Source organism: Cheilinus undulatus, linkage group 5 (assembly GCF_018320785.1).
Source record: "Cheilinus undulatus linkage group 5, ASM1832078v1, whole genome shotgun sequence".
Taxonomy (NCBI): domain Eukaryota; kingdom Metazoa; phylum Chordata; class Actinopteri; order Labriformes; family Labridae; genus Cheilinus; species Cheilinus undulatus.
In genome coordinates this window covers 21,528,671-21,547,731 of record NC_054869.1, presented here as the reverse complement: position 1 = coordinate 21,547,731, position 19,061 = coordinate 21,528,671, and the positions used below count along the sequence as shown (strand labels likewise).

Sequence of the window (19,061 nt, the reverse complement as noted above, 5' to 3'; positions counted from 1 at the left end):
CTTTAAGGCTCTGGGTTTATTTAGACATTTGGTGCAAAAGTGTTCTGTGGAGTTTCAGTGCGCTCTGAGGAAACCCCTACAAGAGACGGATGGTCCATCTTGGCTTTGCCCCCCCTCACTGAGATCCATTATAAATATGATTTGAGGTGTTCTTGAGGAAGGTTACATAAGACAGAGAGTTTGCAACAAACACGAGGCGTTTGAAGACCAGACCAACTACAACGAGCAAGACACCCAACACAATCCTCAAGGTAGATTTCAGCTTCCACAAAGATCTGCTCTTTTGATTTTAATTTCTAGTGACACTGGATGAGGACATAGAGAAATGTAGATTGCATTTATAGGAGGAGCAATAGTAAATGGTTTCAGTCCATCAGTAGAAGAGCATTTGTTGCAAGGCCTCTACAGGGGTCTGAGACCATGCCCAAATAAGGTCTGAGGGGGGGCCATTTAAAGTTAGAGATAACATGTGCGTGGCCATTTGCTGCAGGAGACCCAGGTCAGCAGGACATTTTTTAGCAACAGCGGTGAGAATACAAAAATTTCATAATACTTTCAAAAGTTGTCATATGCTGACAGATTATTATTTGATATGTGGTTAAAATAACTGTTTTATAGTAAAGGCAAGAACAGAGTTTCAAGTGGTTCAGTATGTTTTCCTCCACTTTCTATTTCCTTTGAAAAAAAAAATGAGCTTATTAGTTATCTTGAAATATTATTGACCATGTCAGACACAGACCTTGAGTAATTTCTGACACACATTTTGACTCACTTTTATTTCTATTTCTGTAGAGGGCCAGTCTATTTGCATGTCTTCCCTCATGGCTATCCTCTATCTACTGACTGTGTTTTGAAGCTTGTCACAAAACTGTTGAGTGTTTGCCTTTACAGTACCTATAAAAAGTATTCATCCCTTTGGATGTTTTACCCTTTTGTTGATTTTACAAATCAATCATGGTCAATATAATTTAGCTTTTCTGATGCTAAAAAATGTTGCTACAAAAAGATCTTTGATGTCAAAGTGGAAACAGATTTCTACAAAGTAATGTCAATTAAACAAAAAATAATAAATAAGTAATTTAAAATAAATGACTGCATAAATATTCATCACCATTAAAGTGACTGACCTAATTCAATGGAGGTCTGGCCAATTTATGTTAGTAGTCTCGCAATTGGTGAAATGGGAATCACCTGAGTGCAGTTAATATGCCTCTAGCGATTGTAGTATAACAGCTAATCATTATTCCAGGCTACCATTGCACCTTGAAGACAAGCAACTCAGAGAAGATGTTACTGGAAAGTATAATTCATGGGAATGGAAACAAAAAAACAATACCCTGCAAAGTTTAGTTAAATCCATAGCCAAGTAAATGGAAGTAAACATGTGTAAATCTGACTAGATCAGGCCGTCCTCACAAACTGCGTGATTGTGCAAGGAGACTAGTGAGAGAGGCAACCAAGACACCTATGACCACTCTGACAGAGTTACAAGCTTCAGCAGCTGGGATGAGAGAGACTCTGCATACAACAACTGTTGTTTGGGTTCTTCACCGGTTAAAGCTTAATGGGAGAGTGGCATGTTGAGGAAGACTCATCATGGCAACTTGAATCTCAGAGGGTTTACCAAAAGGCATGTGGAAAACTCCACAGTTAAGTGGTAGAAAGTTCTTTGGTACAATGAGAACAAAACGGTGCTTTTGGGCCATCACACAAGATGCTACATTTGGAGGACACCAAACATTGCACATCACCACGAACACACCATCCCCACTGTGAAGCATGGTGGTAGCAGCATCATGCTGTGGGGATGTTTCTCTGCAGCTGGCCCTGGAAGACTTGTAAAGGTAGAGGATAAATGGCTTGGGAAAAGATTTATTTCACAGTAAGACAATGACCCGAAGCATACAGCTAAAGCTGTACAGGAATAGTTAAAGACAACAAGGTGAATGTTCTGGAGAGCCCAAGTCAAAGCTCAGACCTCAATCCAGTAGAGAATTTGTGGCAGGACATGTGGATGGACTCTGTTCATGCCAGATCCCGCATATAACCTGACAGAGCTTGAGCAGTTTTGCAAAGAAGAATGGAGTAAAATTGCAGTGTTCAGATGTGCAAGCCTAACTGAGACCTATCCACACAGACTCAGTGCTGTGATTGCAGCCAAAGGTGCATCTACTAAATATTGACCTATAGATTAGAGGGTAAATATTTCTGCAGTCACTGATTTTACATGATATATTTATATTTAATTGACATTACTTTGTAGAACTCTGTTTTCACTTGGACATTAAAGATGTTTTTTTTTTTTTTTGTCAAAAAAGCTAAATTCTATTGGCCATGATTGATTTTTAAAATCAATAATAGGGCAAAACATCCAAAGGGGGTGTATACATGTTATAGGCACTGTACATGTGACAGTTAATCTGTCTTTATGTAAGTTCTATTCATTGAATGAAGACACTGAATTCAAGAGCTAAAACGTATATGTTTATGTGCACGTTTTTTGTTTGTTTGTTTGTTTACATGAAAAACTACACTTCAGGGCCACACGGCAGCGCAGTGGTTAGCGCTGTTGCCTCACAGCAAGAAGGTTGCTGGTTCGCTTCCCGAACAGGGCCTTTCTGTGTGGAGTTTGCATGTTCTCCCCATGCACGCATGGGTTCTCTCCAGGTACTCCGGAACATGTTCATTAGGTTAATTGATCACTCTAAATTGGCCATAGGTGTAAATGTGAGCATGCCTGGTTGTCTGTCTCTATGTGTTGTCTGTCTCTATATGTCAGCCCTGCAATTGACTGGCGACCAGTTCAGGTTCAGTTCAGGGTACCCTGCCTCTCTCCCAATGACAGCTGGGATAGGCTCCAGCCCACCCCGACCCGGAACGGAATAAGGGGTATAGAAAATGGATGGAACTACACTTCAGTCTTCAGGCTTTAAATGCTGTGATAATCTCTGTTTCTACCAGATGGGAGATCCAGTCCAGTTAAAAGATGAGGGAAACAAATACTTCCAAGCAGGAGAGATCGACAAGGCCATTGAATGCTATACTAAAGCCATCAAAGTGTGCAAGGACAAAAAAGTTCTTGCTGTTATACACAGGAACAGATCTGCATGCTACCTAAAAAAGGTAAGCAATTTGTTAAACCTGTAAAATAGCAAATAGACTATATTTGCAATTCATTTTATAAATGCATTTTTTTTCTTGATAATTTCCCTTTTTCCTTACAGGAAAATTATTCAAATGCAGCAGCAGATGCATCTAGAGGTAGAGCAATAAATTAAAGTCACCAAAGTCTGTAAACATGTTACCTTAAACTTATGTCTATAAGCTCATTGGGGTATTTCTTCCTCTTATATAGCAATCGATGTTGATGCAGCTGATATTAAAGCTTTGTACCGGCGTTGCCAAGCTCTGGAGAAGTTAGGCAAACTGGACATGGCTTTTAAAGACGTGCAGAGATGTGCAACTCTTGAACCAAAGAACAAGACCTTCCTTGAGACTCTCCGCAGGCTAGGAGCAGAAATCCAGGCCAAGGTCTGCATCACACAGAACAAAACAACCAAATACACAAAGTAGTATAAAATATGGCCATAAAATGTAGTATGTCAGCACCAGAAAATAAAAGTTGCACTTCTACTTCCCACAGCTCAAGACAACATTTTCCACAGATTCAAGAGTACAGAACATGTTTGACATTCTCTTTGATGAAGAAATGGACAGGGACAAGAAGGAGAAAGTGGGTATAATGAACAACAGGAATGAATCACGCATGGAGAATGAAAAGTCCCTGGTTTTTTAGGAGTTTCACTTCTGCTACTTACATGTTTCTAGGCTGCAAACAACCTGATCGTGCTGTCCAGAGAGGATGCTGGAGCAGAAAGGATCTTTCAGAATAATGGGGTGTCTCTGCTACTCAACATGATAGAGACGGGCAAACCAGAGATGGTCCTGGCCGCTGTTCGCACATTATCAGGGATGTGCACAGGACACAAGGCTCGGGTGAGTACGCTCATAAAAGAAGGTCAGGATAAACTGAAAGTGAAACTTCAGCAAAGAAATTCACATTAAGTCTTTTCCACAAACAGTCACAGTATTTAGAAGAATAATCTCGACCTGTGTGATACCAGAAACAATCACCAATGTTATATATGTCAAATGTCCCATCACAAAATGTTCTAAGTTTAATTTTTGTTTCACTGCCCTCTAACAGGCCATGGCCATTGTTAACATGGTGGGTGTTGATAAGATGTGCAGCATCATGGCTGTTGACAATGAGGAGATTGCACTGGCAACCTGCAACCTATTCCAGTGCATCAATGACTCCCTCACTGGTGGAGATAAAAGAGAATATGGGAAAGAAGAGGCTTTGATTTTGGGTAAGAAACAATCATTGTCTTTACCGATTATGTGAGAACAGAATGACCTGCTGCCCTACTGCAGCTGGGTTTCACAGCACAGCAATGTGACACTTTCATATCTGTTGCCCCTCTGCAGATCCATCTAAAGACCTGAAAACTATTCTTCTCTCCCTTCTGGAGATGGTTGCCAGTAAGAAGGTGTCTGGCCATGGCAGAGACCAGGCACTGAACCTCCTGTGTAAAAATGTTCCTCGCAAAGACAAGAAAGAGGTAGACCACTCAAGGACCCTGTTTACCATTGACAACGGTGAGACAGACAGCTAAAAGTCACTTATTTGACATCCCAGATTACCTGGCATCTATATAAGCTTATTTTTGATTGTTGCCCAGGACTGAAGAAGATCCTTAAGGTGTGTGGTCAGGTTTCGGAGTTGCCAGACCAGCTGCCCCTGACAGAAAACACACAGCTGATCGCCAGCATCCTTCTCACCAAGCTGTATGACGACCTCAAGTGTGACCCAGAGAGAAACAACTTCAGGGACATTTGTGATGCATATATCAAGTACATACAAAGCCAGTGTTTGAGTGTGATTTAAAAGTGCTCATTTCTGACTCTTAAGTGGATACCAAGCCAGCATTACTTACATTTGCTTTCCTCCCTTCGTAGATCCAAAATTGACCCCAATGACATGGACAAGACAATCCATGCTATCAATACTATTTCAGGGCTGCTTCAGGGGCCCTTCGATGTGGGCAATGCTCTCATTGGACACCAGGGTATCATGGAGATGATGGTGGCGTTGTGTGGCTCTGAACGTGAGGTGGACCAGATGGTTGCAGTGGAGGCTCTGATTCATTCCTCCACAAAGATGAGTCGTGCTAGCTTTATCATCACCAATGGTGTGTCACTGCTGAAGGACATCTACAAGAAGACCAAGAACGAGAAGATTAAGATACGTGCACTGGTGGTGAGTGTCCTTACAAAGAGGGGCTATAGCAGCAGCAAAGGAGAGGCCAAAAGGGGTGGTGTTCTTAAAAAAGCGGAAAAAATGGCTAAATGTAGTGAAAAAGCTGAAAGAAACAAAACTTGGACAGCAGCAAAAATGGGTGAGAAAAATATGAAAAGCGATTAAAAAGTATCAAAAATTAGTTAAAAATGGCAAATATTAGTCAAACAGGACAAAAACAGGATAACAATGTAAAAATGGGCTATGCAAGGAAAGAAGGGCAAGAAAATGAGAGAAAAATGACTAAAAAAATTAGTTAAAAGTGGCCAAAATTAGTCAAAAGTGATTAAAAAAATTGCAGCCTATTCTAGTGCATCACTGACTCCCTCACCGGTGGAGATAAAAGAGAATATGGGAAAGAAGAGGCTTTGATTTGGGGTAAGAAACAATAATTGTCTTTACCGATTATGTGAGAACAGAATGACCTGCTGCTGTTAAAAGTGAAAAGTGGCCAAAATTACTGAAAAGAGATTCAAAAAATGGCTAAATGTGGCAAAAATGGACTAAGCAAGGCAAAAATGGGCATGATAAAATGGCCAAAATTGGTTAAAAGTGGCCAAAATTAGTCAAAAGAGATTAAAAAATGGCTATATGTGGCAAAAATGGGCTAAGCAAGGCAAAAATGGGCATGAAAAAATGGCCAAAATTGGTTAAAAGTGGCAAAAATGAGTCAAAATAGACAGAAATTAGATTACAGTGGCAAAAATGGGCTAAGAAAAGCAAAAAGGAGCAAACATGGGTGGGAAAAATGATGAAAAATGGTTAAAAAATAGGTCAAAAGTGGCAACAATGGGTTTCAGTGGCAAAAATATGCAAAACAGGTTAAAAATGGACAGAAGCAGTGATGAAATGAGGTTTAAAAATGACATGTACAAGTAATGTGAACATCAAACCCCAGTAATGGCTTGACACACTTTTCAGCTTCAAAATGAAGTTACTTTTTGCCAGGACGAATGCTAGCGCCAATGCCGCTGATCCTACTCACATGCATTGATATCATCAGTAAATCACATTATTGATTTTCAGGGACCCAGCCATCTCACCTCAGGACTTGCCACCACCTCACTGAGCCACTGCCACCAACATATCTGAGCATTTTCAGCCAATTTATTAATTGATTAATAATTAAATAATTGGGATTATTAGTAATATCTAACAGCCAGTTTCTAGATTGCCGTGCTCACTTCTGGTGGTAATCGTGGCAGATGGAATCAGAAAAATTGTGAATCTGTTATTTGGTACTTTCCGAGGTACCCTAGGAACTTACAAATGCAAAAATCCTAGATGGCAGAGTCCTTATGTATGAATAAAAGGCTTATCTTAAATAAATAAAAAATAAAACAATTACATATATATATATATATATATATATATATATATATATGGATGGATCACTAATTTAGACAGCCACTGTTAAAATATATTGTTTCATTTCGGTTTATTCTACTGACTGCTGCTCAGATAAAAAATACACACTCTACCTTTAAAATGCTTAATCTGTACCTTAAATGGAACAAAACACATGACTGAACATATTATGATATTAAAACCAGATTTGTTATCCAAAGATAGTGAGATAAGTAAGTCAGGATCTGAGGAAAACAGACAAAATTGACATAACACAGCAAAAATTAGTAATACCAAATATATGAGTCTATGTTGTGTCTGCGGTTCTGCAGAGCAGAAAGGACCCAGACAGGACCCAGTCCACCGAGACCACCAACTAAAAACCACAGGATTAGATCAAACATTTCCCACGTTTTCTTTTTGTCTGTGACGTTTATCTTTTCTTTAGGGTCTCTGTAAATTGGGTTCAGCTGGTGGTGACGACTACAGTCTGAGGCAGTTTGCTGAAGGATCCACGGAGAAGCTTGCCAAACAGTGCAGGAAGTAAGTACACAAATTAATAAAGAAACCTTCTGTTTATTAAGGAAGAAAAATGGATGAATGTAAAAACCTATCACAAAGCTGAAACCATATAACTTTTTTTACTGTATTATCAGGCCAAAACATAACAAAACCAAAAAGTGAGGGTGTCCGTATACTTTCTAAAGGCACGAGGGGGTGGGGGTGGTCAGAATATAAAACTTCTATTGCTTCTTCTGAGAAGTTTGTATGCAGGGGAAGCACATATGACAAGACTGGAAACATTTAGTCAGCCTCATTCAGTAGAAGTCTGTTGAACAAAAGTGAAAATGTTGTTTGGTAGCTTTTTAGCGTAGGCAGCAGTAACGTGTAATGAAGTTAGCCAGAAGTGCACAACCACACGTGTATGGGGGTTCTCACAATGCTCGTCGTTTATTACAAAATAAATTACATGAACCTTACAAAGCTTGGTTGTACGGCTACTATTTTATCATACATGAGCACAACAGTAGTCACGAATCCTTGCATTACTTGAGTTGAGTGGTAATAAGAACAGGAGCTCAACAAAATTAAACAACTGCGTCTTCTAGTGACGTTGCACAGTATGTCTTAAAGGTACATCACACAATCTCAACTGTTAAACATGTTAGTAGTTATAAAATAGTCTAGACCAGTACAACCATGCATTACTGCTACAGTTATAAGACAACTAAGGGTACAGTAACAAGTTTCAAAGAAGCTTCTTTCTTTTAATATAATTAAGTTGTACTGTAAAATTATGGTTTCATCTTGGGTTTGCCCTGAGCAAAAAGGTCAAAAGTACATGTCTAGACAATATAGCCATGACATAACATCTTCAAAAGGTGACCTTATAATATCCCAAAAGCGTATATATACTCAGATTGAAGTTTTAATTTGTTTTGTTCTTCTAGGTGGCTGTGTAATCCCACAATTGATACTAAAACAAGGAAATGGGCCATAGAGGGTCTTGCTTATTTGACCAACGATGCTGATGTGAAAGACGACTTTGTTGAGGATGAGCCTGCCATGAAAGCTATGTTTGAACTGGCCAAGGTATGAAAGTAACAGAAGTAGTTATACCGTGTACAACAGTAGACTTGGGATATGACCTCTCTCTTTTCTTGTCTTTTTTTTAGTCTAAGGATAAGACGATCTTATATGCAGTAGCATGCACCCTTGTCAACTGCACCAACTCCTATGAAAAGAAGGAAATCATCCCTGAGCTGGTTCAACTAGCCAAATTCTCAAAGCAGCATGTGCCTGAGCAACACCCCAAGGTAAAAAAAAAAAAGGAAAAAAAAAAAAGAAAAGAAAAAAGGAATTTGACCCATTCTAATTCAAACAGGTGGAGCTTAAAATCTCATATCACTGAATACATACATACATCTTTAATACTGTTTTTCCACAGGACAAGAAGGACTTCATTGAGAGGAGGGTGAAAAGGCTGCTGAAGGCTGGAGTCATTTCTGCTCTTGCTGTCATGGTCAAAGCAGACAGCTCCATCCTGACAGACCAGACCAAGGAAATGCTGTCAAGGTAGGAGAAGGAAAACATTAAAGTGAAGTAGTACCATTATAATGTGTCATTCACTTAATATCCCCATAAACTGTGTGACTTATCACCAAGTAATCAGCTTGTCTTTAGCAAGGATCATGCTAAGGAAACCCCCTTTACCTTCCTTTATGCCTTTGCTTTTTCATACAGTGCATTTTTGCCATAAATGTCTTTGTAATTGTTCTAAAACAAAGAATATGAATGCACATATGAATGCACAACATATCTTCTCTTGTGATTGCTGCACTGCTTAGAAATGTGTGATTGCTCAATGTATTTGTTTTCTGAAGGGTCTTCTTGGCATTGTCAGAGGACTCCAAGGACCGTGGAACTATTGTTGCCCAAGGTGGGGGTAAGGTGAGTAATAGGCTGAAAGGTGCAGAGAATTCAAGCTTCAGTCGTTCATGACCTTAACACCGCTGTCACGCCACTTATTTTGCCCACAGGCTTTGATCCCACTCGCTCTGGAAGGCACAGAAGCCGGGAAGGTGAAGGCCTGCCATGCCCTTGCAAAGATTGCATCTATTTCAAACCCTGAAATTGCCTTTCCGGGTGAGAGGGTAAGAGACATACTGTTTTGCATTCATCTTCCTCCTAGACGAAACTGCGAAGAAAGAGAAGTTGCTCAGCTTGTTTCACTTTTTCCTTCCTCTGTTATGTTTATTTCTGCCTCAGTGATCACAAAAGTCTTTCTTGCTTTATAGGTGTATGAGGTAGTGAGGCCTTTGGTAAACCTCCTTCAAACAGACAGAGATGGAGTACAGAACTATGAAGCTCTGAGAGGCCTTACTAATTTTGCTGGTTTCAGTGAAAAACTTAGGTAACTTTTATTGCAATCATTGATATTCTGATGATGACTGATGACTAATTTCTAATATGTTTGAATCTTCAGGATTCAGACTATTGAATTTTTTTCTCATCTTAACCTTTGTTTGCTTTGTAGAACAAAGATTGTGAAAGAGAATGCCCTGTCAGACATAGAGAACTACATGTTTGAGGAAAACGAGCAAATCAGACAGGCTGCTACTGAATGCATGTGCAACCTTGTTACATGTAAAGAGGTAAAACAGACAACCAGGCTGAGACATTCAAATATCCTCATAGAGCCCATTCAGAAAAATCAACAATTGTGTTTTATAGGTCCAGGAGCGTTATATGGAGGATGGCAATGATAAAATGAAGCTGCTGGTGCTGCTATGTGGCGAGGATGACGAAAAACTCCAGATAGCTGCAGCAGGAGCTCTGGCCATGCTCACTGCTGCTCAGAAGAAGCTGTGCACCAAAATGACCCTGGTGGTATGTACAACAGAATATTAATCAATGCATCAAATCACATTAGAGCTTATTAAAAAAGTAAAGCATGAGTTCCTTACTATGAAAAAGGTGCTCGATAACTCACTGGCGGTTTAGCTTTACTTATTTTACCCTTACTGTTCTACAGGTCAAACATCTGAAATTTCCATATACATTCACTGACCACTTTATTAAGTACGCCTTGCTATTACGGGGTTGCACCCTCTTTTGCCTTCAGATCTGCCTTCATTTTTCATGGCATAGTCTCAACAAGGTGTTGGAAACATTCTTCTGAGATTTTGGTCTGTATTGACATGATAGCATAACACAGTTCCTGCAGATTTGTTGGCTGCACATCCACGATGAGACTCTCCAGTTCAACCACATCTAGAAGAAAAAGAAGCTTGTCCTGACCTGACACTTTCTGTTTTACAAGCCTTTAAGAAGCTACTTCACCTCTGTCACGTAGGCCTTCTTCGTATGTTAAGTCGCTTAGGTCCTCAGTGTCTATCTGGACTGGAACAACGAGCCGAGCATCCATGACTGTGACGATAGCTCTACCACCTTCTAGTAGCTGGTAGAGTCTTGTTTTGTGGTGCAGAGTGCCAGAAGAAAGAAGTGAAGCCCCTGTAGACATAAATGTCCCATTAAATACTGTAGCAAAGACATTTCAAAATCATTTGGTGAACCAAGAAAAATCTCCCCCAACCCAGACTTTGAGAATTATTGCTCTGTTGAATTGAGATCTGGTGACTGTGGAGGTAATTGTCTAAGGTAATTACTCACTGTCATGAGATTTGTGACATTTGTGCATTATCCTGCTGGAAGTAGCCATAAGAAAATGGGCACACCGTGTTCATAAAGGGATGGACACAGTCAGCAATTATACAGAGGTACACTATAGTGTTTAAATGATGGTACCAAGGGATCCAAAGTGTGCCAAAAAAAAAACCCACACCATAACCCCACCAGCACCAGCCTTAACCATCAAAACAAAGCAGGATGGAGCCATGCTTTCATGCTGCTTACAACAAATTCTGACCCTGCCATCTGAATGTTGCAGCTGAAATCGAGACTTCAGATCAGGTGTTTTTCCATTCTCTATTGTTCAATTTTGGTGAATCTGTGCAAACTGTTGCCTCAGTTACCTGTTAGTCGAAGAGTTGCACACGTTGAACTCATGAGGATAAAACCATAGTTTACAGTCACACTGAGTGTTATATATTTATAGTTCGGAATTCACGCACCACCTCTGTTATTTTTTAAGTCAGTGTCGTCTTTAGTTCACTGCTAGCTACTGATTGAAGTGCACATGTTTTTTGCTAAGGTGTTGGACAATAACTAGCTTAAAAGTTGAACAATGCTTGAAATTTTAGGTGAAATTAAAAAAAATAGTCGCAATTTTTTTTTCATATATTAACTGAGGTGTATGGGTAACAATGCATTCCACATGCATGTGTGTTTGAATGGCACACAAGATTTAGTGAAGGCAGAGAGGATGTCAAAAACAATGAACGTTTTGGGCACCCATGCACATCATAAACTTCTGAAAACATTCAACAAATTGTTCGAAACTTTTGAGGACTCAGTATAAGAATGAAAGCAGAAATGGTCTCCACTGATAAAGAGAGTTTGGCAAATTTTGCATAAAAATTTGAACATGACAAAAGTGTGTGCCAAAGTTGTTCCAAAACTTAAGACTCCTGATCAAAAGGAAAAACACAAGCAAGAAACTTGGGAACAAATTATAAGAACCCCCTCCTAAAAAAGGAGTGATTACATGTGATGAAACTTGGATCTTCCAATACCATTCTGACAGAAAACAGCAGTCAAAGCCTTGAAAACACCAACATCACCAAGAATGAAGAAAGCACAACAAAGCACCTGCTCTTGATTTAGCACTGTGTGACTTTTCCCTTTTCCTAAGATCAAATCAGTGCTCAAAGAAACACGTTTTGAGTCTGTGTCAGAAGTTAGGAAAAGAATGACAGAAGTTCTGAGACAATTGTCTGAAGAAGACCTACTGTATGATCAGTGGAAGACCTGAATGCAGTGTTGTGTTGATGCAGAAGAGGAGTACAATGAAAGAGAAAGACACTGAAAAATGTTTATGTTCAATACAGTTGTATTACAGCATAAGTCTCGTTTTTAATAGCCATATCTCGTACACCAATTTCTAGAGCATAAATACCAAAAATAATTTAAATAACTTTAAAAATATATTATTATTATCATTTTTGGAAGTTTTCATTGTTACACTTTGTCACTTACTGCATGACTGGTCCTCCTTGACAGACAACCCAGTGGATGGAGATCCTTCAGAGACTGTGTCTGCATGATAACCCTTACGTACAGCACCGTGGCCTTGTGGTTGTCTACAACATGCTCAATTCAGACAACAGTGAGCTGGCAAAGAAGCTGATCGAGAGTGAGTTGCTGGAAATCCTCTCAGTCATTGGAAAAGCTCAGGACAATCCCAAGAGGCAGGACGCCATCGATGCAGCACGCACATGTCTTGTTAAAGCTATGGATCTTGGTCTCATCAAACCTTTCACCAGCCCTTCTTAGAGCCCTGCTGCAAGGGAAATAAACAGAAATGAACTCTTCCTTATTTTCTCTGTTACATTCAGACATTTTTAATGCTTTTCTACTTAAAAAAAAAAAAAAAGATTCATCAGTCTGCTTTAGCCCTCTAAAAGATAACCTCTCACAGTACTGTCCCACCGTATAAGGCATAATGTAATGTATTATGTTTGTGCTAATTAAAGTGTTTATGAATATTTAAGACTGATCTGTTCTCATGTATTTGTTAAGACTGGGTGCTAATGTTTGGCCTTCACAACAGAAGAATTGGGAAGCCAAATAACAAATGAATGTTCAACTCCATACATGCAATATATTTTACTCTTTATCCAAAGTTGTTGCCTACATGAAGGACTTTTCAATGATCCTAAAAAAAGGTTTTGTACATAAAGACTCAATTAATATGTGAAAAACTTCTGTCATTATTTGATAAAACCTTCTTATACTGTTGTTAACAATGAGAATGTACCCAATAATAAAGTCCATCTTATGTTATCTTAATTTCCAGATGACATCACAGCGCGTTATATTTAGAAAAGGGTCAGTTGTTGAAATACAACAATTTTTGAGAAAGTATGAGTATTGTTGCTTACTTTACAATTTCTATTAAAAAAAACAATAAAACACTACATTAAGATTAGAAATATATATAGATATATATCTACCTGGTTGTAACATATTCTGTTCATACTCTGTTTATGACAGTGGTTCTCAACTGGTCCGGCCTCATGACCCACCAATCTGTCTTCCGACAGATTGCAACCCAATTTCCAAAACATTTTTAACAACGCATGTTAAGTTAATTGAAAATGTTGCTGTTTGTAGCATGGTTTTAGCAAAACACCTGATATTAAAAAAGAAAAGGGACAAAATTGACAAATTTGACACCGTCTTTCCCCATCATTATCTGTCAATTTTGCCAATTTTCAAGAGAACTTGTGACATTACTTCATTATCATGGAAAAAGTAGCCATTTTTTTGCAAGACGAGGAGATAAATTAGTTTAAACACTGATCAAACATTTAAATTTTCCCAATTTCACAGTAAAACAGGTTAAAATAAAAGGTATCAACACATGTTCAGTAAGGACTTTAGGACTTTTGCCACCATTATTTTTTCAGACACCTTATAGCGACCCACTGAAAACTGCTCTGCGACCCACCAGTTGAGAACCACTGGTTTATGACTTAACTTTGTTCATTTGGCCAGTGTGGATGAGGAATCTTTTCCTTTTGATGTATCCCCCATGCATGATGACAGTTTAAAGCTCCATCAGAATGGTAATACGAATCAACGTCATGGCCATAATCTCATCTAATCGTCCGATCGACAAGCTTTCTTTCTTTCTTTCTTTCTTTAACAAAGGTGTGCTACCTTAAACTGGCGTCCCAGAGGTTAGGAAAATGGCTTAACAGTTCACAGCCACCTATCCTTACACATCAACCACATAACATTTCGGGGCACACAGAGGAAAATGATAAACGGAGAAGATATGAACAGGAGCAGCTTACAAAGTCAAATGAAGTTATTAAAATGGCATTCATACTCTGAAAAAAATGGGGCTGTGCTTCCCTCGGTTTCCGCGCGGCCGATTACAAGCACGGATTAACAAGCACAGATAAACAAGCACAAATTAATGGCAGATTAAAAAGCATCAATTTTTATTCATTGTCATGATATGGTGAGGGATCTTTTAATGTCTAGCGTACAGAAGATCAAACACTTGCCGCATCCATATGCAGATTTTGCCTTTATGACTCCTTAATGATTGTTAAGGTGAAAAGCGCCCCGTCCAAGTGGTGATAAACAACGCCCAGTCATGGCAGCAACACCTTCCTCAGGCATCCTGTGAAGCATGTTTGTGTGTGTATTCATTCAATGTCAGAAAAGTTGGTGAATCGCTATCGCCTCTGTGGTCAAAGAGAACGTGAGTAGAAATTACTTTTGCATGTGTTCGGCAAACTGTGTTGCCTGTTTGTTATTTATATACCGTCGTTAGCACAATTATTGTTTAGCATCACGGTTAGAACGCACGTAGGGACAGTCATCGTGGTTGTCTTCAACATGCTCAATTCAGACAACAGTGAGCTGGCAAAGAAGCTGATCGAGAGTGAGTTGCTGGAAATCCTCTCAGTCATTGGAAAAGCTCAGGACAATCCCAAGAGGCAGGACGCCATCGATGCAGCACGCACATGTCTTGTTAAAGCTATGGATCTTGGTCTCATCAAACCTTTCACCAGCCCTTCTTAGAGCCCTGCTGCAAGGGAAATAAACAGAAATGAACTCTTCCTTATTTTCTCTGTTACATTCAGACATTTTTAATGCTTTTCTACTTAAAAAAAAAAAAAAAGATTCATCAGTCTGCTTTAGCCCTCTAAAAGATAACCTCTCACAGTACTGTCCCACCGTATAAGGCATAATGTAATGTATTATGTTTGTGCTAATTAAAGTGTTTATGAATATTTAAGACTGATCTGTTCTCATGTATTTGTTAAGACTGGGTGCTAATGTTTGGCCTTCACAACAGAAGAATTGGGAAGCCAAATAACAAATGAATGTTCAACTCCATACATGCAATATATTTTACTCTTTATCCAAAGTTGTTGCCTACATGAAGGACTTTTCAATGATCCTAAAAAAAGGTTTTGTACATAAAGACTCAATTAATATGTGAAAAACTTCTGTCATTATTTGATAAAACCTTCTTATACTGTTGTTAACAATGAGAATGTACCCAATAATAAAGTCCATCTTATGTTATCTTAATTTCCAGATGACATCACAGCGCGTTATATTTAGAAAAGGGTCAGTTGTTGAAATACAACAATTTTTGAGAAAGTATGAGTATTGTTGCTTACTTTACAATTTCTATTAAAAAAAACAATAAAACACTACATTAAGATTAGAAATATATATAGATATATATCTACCTGGTTGTAACATATTCTGTTCATACTCTGTTTATGACAGTGGTTCTCAACTGGTCCGGCCTCATGACCCACCAATCTGTCTTCCGACAGATTGCAACCCAATTTCCAAAACATTTTTAACAACGCATGTTAAGTTAATTGAAAATGTTGCTGTTTGTAGCATGGTTTTAGCAAAACACCTGATATTAAAAAAGAAAAGGGACAAAATTGACAAATTTGACACCGTCTTTCCCCATCATTATCTGTCAATTTTGCCAATTTTCAAGAGAACTTGTGACATTACTTCATTATCATGGAAAAAGTAGCCATTTTTTTTTTGCAAGACGAGGAGATAAATTAGTTTAAACACTGATCAAACATTTAAATTTTCCCAATTTCACAGTAAAACAGGTTAAAATAAAAGGTATCAACACATGTTCAGTAAGGACTTTAGGACTTTTGCCACCATTATTTTTTCAGACACCTTATAGCGACCCACTGAAAACTGCTCTGCGACCCACCAGTTGAGAACCACTGGTTTATGACTTAACTTTGTTCATTTGGCCAGTGTGGATGAGGAATCTTTTCCTTTTGATGTATCCCCCATGCATGATGACAGTTTAAAGCTCCATCAGAATGGTAATACGAATCAACGTCATGGCCATAATCTCATCTAATCGTCCGATCGACAAGCTTTCTTTCTTTCTTTCTTTCTTTAACAAAGGTGTGCTACCTTAAACTGGCGTCCCAGAGGTTAGGAAAATGGCTTAACAGTTCACAGCCACCTATCCTTACACATCAACCACATAACATTTCGGGGCACACAGAGGAAAATGATAAACGGAGAAGATATGAACAGGAGCAGCTTACAAAGTCAAATGAAGTTATTAAAATGGCATTCATACTCTGAAAAAAATGGGGCTGTGCTTCCCTCGGTTTCCGCGCGGCCGATTACAAGCACGGATTAACAAGCACAAATTAATGGCAGATTAAAAAGCATCAATTTTTATTCATTGTCATGATATGGTGAGGGATCTTTTAATGTCTAGCGTACAGAAGATCAAACAGTTACCGCATCCATATGCAGATTTTGCCTTTATGACTCATCACTGATTGTTAAGGTGAACAGCCCCCCGTCCAAGTGGTGATAAACAACGCCCAGTCATGGCAGCAACACCTTCCTGTCAGGCATCCTGTGAACCAGGTTCGTGTGTGTATTCATTCAATGTCAGAAAAGTTGGTGGATCGCTATCGCCTCCATGGTCAAAGAGAACGTGAGTAGAAATTACTTTTGCATGTGTTCAGCAAACTGTGTTGCCTGTTTGTTATTTATATACCGTCGTTAGCACAATTATTGTTTAGCATCACGGTTAGAACGCACGTAGGGACAGTCATCGCCATGTGACAGACTTAGGCTACTTCTAGCCATCATAAGAGTTAGTTTTCCGTTCATATTAAGGATTTCCTTGTATATTAGTGCCTGACATTTCCTCTCAAGTTGTGGAAAATTTCACCTACCTCGGTGTGGTCCATTGACTGCCAGGCTGATGAAACACGGACTGGCGCGTTGGCAAAGGATTCTCTGTGCAAAGTGAAGTAAAGCTCCCGGTGATGGAGCATAAGCCCGGAGTGCAATAAGGAACTTAGGTAAAGATAGAAAGATATTCACAGATTCGTACTTTCCGCTTTAATAACTCAGTAGAGGATCATCACATTTACAAAACTTACACCTCTTTTCAATCACGTACAGTGGACTGAGAGCTACAACACGATTTTAATCAAAACTAAACGTCTTTGGGGTTTGACAGATTTAATTGTTCTCTATGCGCGACCAGCGGGGGATCGGAGGAGAAGGGACCGTCTACAAATTACTATAATGAATGAACATATTCAACAACTCCTATTGTACATTGTAGTGACTTTAAACTGACACCAAACATCAATCATCTCTTCTACTTTATACTACAAGACTTATTTTAAAAATTAAGTGTTTAATGTAATTTCTATGATTTTTTCAGATACTAAATTATGTCATTATCTTTAATAACTCCAATATTATACATTTTTGTAACATGAAGCTTACATCACACATCAATCATGTCCTGGACTTTCTACTACAAGACTTAATTTGGCAAAAAAGGTTAGAGAAAAATTAAATCTGTCAAGCCCCAAAGACGTTTCGTTTTGTTAAAAATCGTGTTGTAGCTCGCAGTCCACTGTATGGTGATTGACAAGAGGTGTAAGTTTTGTAAATGTGATGATCCTCTACTGAGTTATTAAAGCGGAAAGTCCGAATCTGTGAATATCTTTCTATCTAGTGCAAAACAATGGAGTCCGTCAAAACTTCCCTAGTGTAACTCTCTAAGCTACTCCGAACACGTCTGTGCATCTCCCTATGTTTCCTATTTCTGCTCACAGAACCACATGGTAACAAATATAACTGGCCCACATATGTTCCTAGTGAGTTGCCGTACCCTTAATCGGAGCAAATGATCTCTGAATTAAGGTGTTTTACTTATAAAAGTTTATTTCAATGTTATGGTAAATTACTTAAACATTTCTTCATTTTTTAGATCACAGAAGAGCTACAGATTTAATCTAAAACGTCCTTCATTAATAAGTGAGAACCACTAATTTCTGTTAGCCTACATTATGGTACTCTATGAGGCCAGATTGCTAGTCCACAGCTGATAGGAGGTTTAATATTGTTCTTTTTACTCTGGTATACCAATAGGTTGTTATTTTTGTTGATTATAATTTTGCCCATCCCTCCACCTGGTTCCATAATGAGATAGAAGTGAGATATAAGTCCTTGAAAAATTACCACAAGCTACAACCCTCTCTGTAAAAAAACCTGTATCATGGTACTATGCCAAAATTGACACAAAACTCTACAACACTTAAAGCTTCTGCAAAGTGAAGCCAGTGAAAGTTTACTTGAGTTTATTTTCAAAAGTAAATTCCCCAATTCCTAATTTCCTAAATTCACTGAAAACAGAACCATCAAAATTAAAGTTATGATTTAGATTAAAAAAAAAACAAAACAGATAATGTGTTCCGTAAATGTCAATGACTTACTGTTGCAAAGAGGAATGGAAGCAGATTTCCCTTTTTAGGGCTTTGTGATTTAATTTAAGAAAGTGTGTAGGGATGTAACGATAATCGATATCACTATAAACCATGGTAAAATTTGAGAAGGTTAGTAATACCGTTTCAAATTTTAATTATTGTTAAAACCGTGTTTGATTACCGCACTTTGAAAACTCAAGGAGATACTGCTCAATTCCTGGAGAAGCCGCGGCGCTCTGTGACAGTAATGCAACTTGCACAGTTTGAAAACATGGCAGAAGGTTGTACAGGTTGGGGATTTCTTATATAGATAGATAGATATTACTATAATTATATATCATATTAATATAATATAATACAATATATTATATATATATATATATATATATATATATATATATATA

The 19,061-nt window shown here is 38.5% G+C and overlaps 1 protein-coding gene across 3 annotated transcripts; it reads left to right on the top strand.

Moving 5' to 3' along the window:
* Positions 1-150: 150 nt before the first annotated feature.
* Positions 151-15,371, top strand: unc45b (unc-45 myosin chaperone B). Of its 3 annotated transcripts, XM_041787803.1 has the most exons (21): positions 151-251; positions 2,962-3,123; positions 3,225-3,261; positions 3,356-3,531; positions 3,644-3,733; positions 3,829-3,996; positions 4,208-4,373; positions 4,492-4,662; positions 4,746-4,917; positions 5,023-5,323; positions 7,158-7,252; positions 8,161-8,302; positions 8,386-8,526; positions 8,658-8,785; positions 9,094-9,160; positions 9,250-9,363; positions 9,508-9,623; positions 9,747-9,864; positions 9,944-10,099; positions 12,392-12,478; positions 14,744-15,371. In XM_041787803.1, the coding sequence occupies exons 2-21, from the start codon at positions 2,962-2,964 to the stop codon at positions 14,927-14,929; spliced, it is 2,793 nt and encodes a 930-aa protein (XP_041643737.1). In that variant the 5' UTR covers positions 151-251; the 3' UTR covers positions 14,930-15,371. The 3 variants fall into 3 exon arrangements, with proteins under 3 accessions (XP_041643737.1, XP_041643735.1, XP_041643736.1); XM_041787801.1 differs by lacking the exon at positions 14,744-15,371 and having other exon boundaries at positions 12,392-13,105; XM_041787802.1 differs by lacking the exons at positions 151-251; positions 14,744-15,371 and adding an exon at positions 495-527 and having other exon boundaries at positions 12,392-13,106.
* The last annotated feature ends 3,690 nt before the right edge of the window (positions 15,372-19,061 follow it).

Coding starts and splice junctions, on each gene's coding strand:
- unc45b (XM_041787803.1), top strand. CDS start 2,962: ATGGGAGATCCAGTCCAGTTAAAAGATGAGGGAAACAAATACTTCCAA. Junction 4,374..4,491: donor AGAAGAGGCTTTGATTTTGG/GTAAGAAACAAT, acceptor GCCCCTCTGCAG/ATCCATCTAAAGACCTGAAA. Junction 10,100..12,391: donor GCACCAAAATGACCCTGGTG/GTATGTACAACA, acceptor CCTCCTTGACAG/ACAACCCAGTGGATGGAGAT.